This window comes from Oratosquilla oratoria, chromosome 40 (genome assembly GCF_046742065.1).
Source record: "Oratosquilla oratoria isolate Oo_2021 chromosome 40, ASM4674206v1, whole genome shotgun sequence".
Classification (NCBI taxonomy): Eukaryota; Metazoa; Arthropoda; class Malacostraca; order Stomatopoda; family Squillidae; genus Oratosquilla; species Oratosquilla oratoria.
In genome coordinates, this window is record NC_134816.1 from 727,501 (window position 1) to 730,000 (window position 2,500).

The 2,500-nt window shown below is 39.3% G+C and overlaps 1 protein-coding gene across 10 annotated transcripts in view; it reads left to right on the top strand.

The window, feature by feature from the left end:
* The window catches only part of LOC143020615 (filamin-A-like), a 379,720-nt gene that overhangs the window by 193,154 nt on the left and 184,066 nt on the right, over positions 1–2,500 (top strand). For all 10 annotated transcript variants that reach the window (XM_076177057.1, XM_076177058.1, XM_076177066.1 and 7 more), the window contains one exon: positions 707–855. In XM_076177057.1, coding sequence (XP_076033172.1) covers positions 707–855 — 149 coding nt within the window. The remainder of the gene's footprint in view (positions 1–706; positions 856–2,500) is intronic.

Sequence of the window (2,500 nt, forward strand, 5' to 3'; positions counted from 1 at the left end):
CCTTACTTTTACGTTTGCATATGCTTATTTCGTATGTCTACATAAATACTCTCTCCTAGTTCTGTATCTTTGTCTGCCTTTGTTTTCGCCGATATATGCCCCTTTGTCACTGTGCTTTTGTTACTACTTCTGCCTCTGCCTTTGCCTCTGCCTATGTCTTTGTCTCTGTCTCTGCTTCTTCCATTGCCTCTGTCTCTGAATCCGACTCTGATTCTGATTGTGACTCTGATTCTGCCTCTGTGTCTGTCTCTGCTTCTTCCTTTGCATTTGTCTCCTACTCTGAATTTGACTCTAAATCTACCCCCGTCTCAGCTCTTGCCTTCTTCCACATTCTTTGTTTTCTCTTCTTCCTCCTCCTCTTTTCATTTCTCCCCTTCTCCACCTACCAATCTTCTTTTTCTTCTTCCTCTTCCACACCCTCTTCCTCTTCCTCTTCGTCTTCCTTTTCTTGTTTCCATTCTTGTTCCTCTTCTCTTCTTCCACTTCCTCTTACTTTTCCTCTTTCTCTTCCTCGTTGTCTTTCTCCTCTTCCTCTTTCTCTTGCCTTCCTCTTCCTCCTCTTCCACCTTTTTATCTTCTTCCTCTTCCTCCTTCTGCTTATCTTCCTCCTAGTACTCCTCCTTTCTCTTTTTCCCTTTTCTTGATTAGGTCACATAACCCTTACACTATACTCATAATCTCTATTTTTTCTTCTTTCATGCAACAGACCTCGAAGCCCACCACCGCCACCCATCAAACCGTCCACGGACAGAAGGTCTGTCAGTCCACCAGCCCAGGTGCCCGACTCTATGTCTAATCTCTCCTCACCCGCCAAGGTCCTCCAGATTGCCCAGAACTCAGCCAAGAACTCAGAAGGTGAGTTTCAGTTAGAAAAACCTTGAATAAAACTTCTTTAGTCTCAGGTTTTCTCTAAATTTAGGTATGGGGTTTACCACATCATTGGTTGATTAGCAAGCCCTATTTTTATAATATATAAGACGCCGAAAATGTAATATACGCATATGTATATATATATATATATATATATATATATATATATATATGTATATATATATACATATATATACAATATATATAATGTATATATGTATATATATATATATATGAATATATATATATATGCATATATACATATATAATATATATATATGTATATATATATGTATATATATATATATATATATATATATATATATATATATATATATATATATATATATACATACACGTTTTCTCTAAATTTAGGTATGGGGCTTCCCACATCATTGGTTGGTTAGCAAGCCCTATTTTTTTTTAGAATATATAAGACGCCGAAAATGTAATATACGAATATGTATATGTATATGAAAATATGTTTTAGAAAGAAATTAAGAGAGGAAAAGGAGGCGAATCAAGTAGAGAAGAAAAGGTAAGAGGTGCAGATGGAGAGATGATAATGGAAGAGAAGGCAGTAAGAGGAAGATGTGAAGGAGGATAGGGAGGGAAAATTAGTTACAGTGGGAAGCGCGAAGAAAATGAGAGTGATGGGTGAGGAAAATGGAGGAGAAATAAGTAAGGATGAAGTGAAAGCAGTTGTTAAGATATTGAGAGCAGGTAAGGCACCTGGTCTGTATGGATGTCATGCAGAATGTCTAAAAAAAAAAGGAGGTACAGTGATGGTGGACTGGCTGCTGAGGTTATTTAATGTTTGTTTAAGAGAGGGTAGAGTGCCGGAGGGCTGGACGAGTGCCTGCATAGTTCCACTCTACAAAGGAAAAAGGGACAAGTGTGAGTGTAGTAGTTTCAGAGGGATTAGCCTATTAAGTGTAGTTGGGAAGGCTTATGGAAAGGTATTGATTGAGAGGATTAGGAGAGGAACAGAGGGAGTAATTGGTGAGGAACAGTGTGGGTTTAGGACAGGTAGAAGTTGCGTAGATCGGATTTTTGTGGTAAGATAGATATGTGAGATAGCTATAGGAAAAGGTAAGGATGTTTTTTGGGCCTTTTATGGATTTGGAAAAGGCTTATGACAGGGTAGACAGAAAGGCACTGTGGGGGGTACTGCAGTTAGGAGGAAAGCTTTTAGGAGCTGTCAAGAGTTTTTACGAGAGTAGTAGAGCGTGTGTCAGGATTACAAATGGAGAGAGTGAATGGTTTGAGGTAAAGGTGGGACTTCGTTAGGGATGTGTTATGTCGCCCTGGCTGTTCAATTTATTCATGGATGGGGTAGTTAAAGAAAATGGAGAAGTGGGAGATAAGCCAACTGTTGTTTGAGGACGACACTGCGCTTGTAGCAGGATCAGAGGAGGGATTGAGGAACTTAGTAACAGAGTTTGGGAAAGTGTGTGAAAGAAGGAGGTTGAAGATAAATGTGGGTAAAACTAGAGTGATGAGATGTACAAGGGGTGAAAGTAGCAGCAGACTGGAAGTGAGTGTTAATGGAGAGAGACTGGAGGAAGTGGATAGTTTTAGATATTTGGGTGCAAATGTGACAAGAATGGGAGGACTGTGGGTGGAGGTA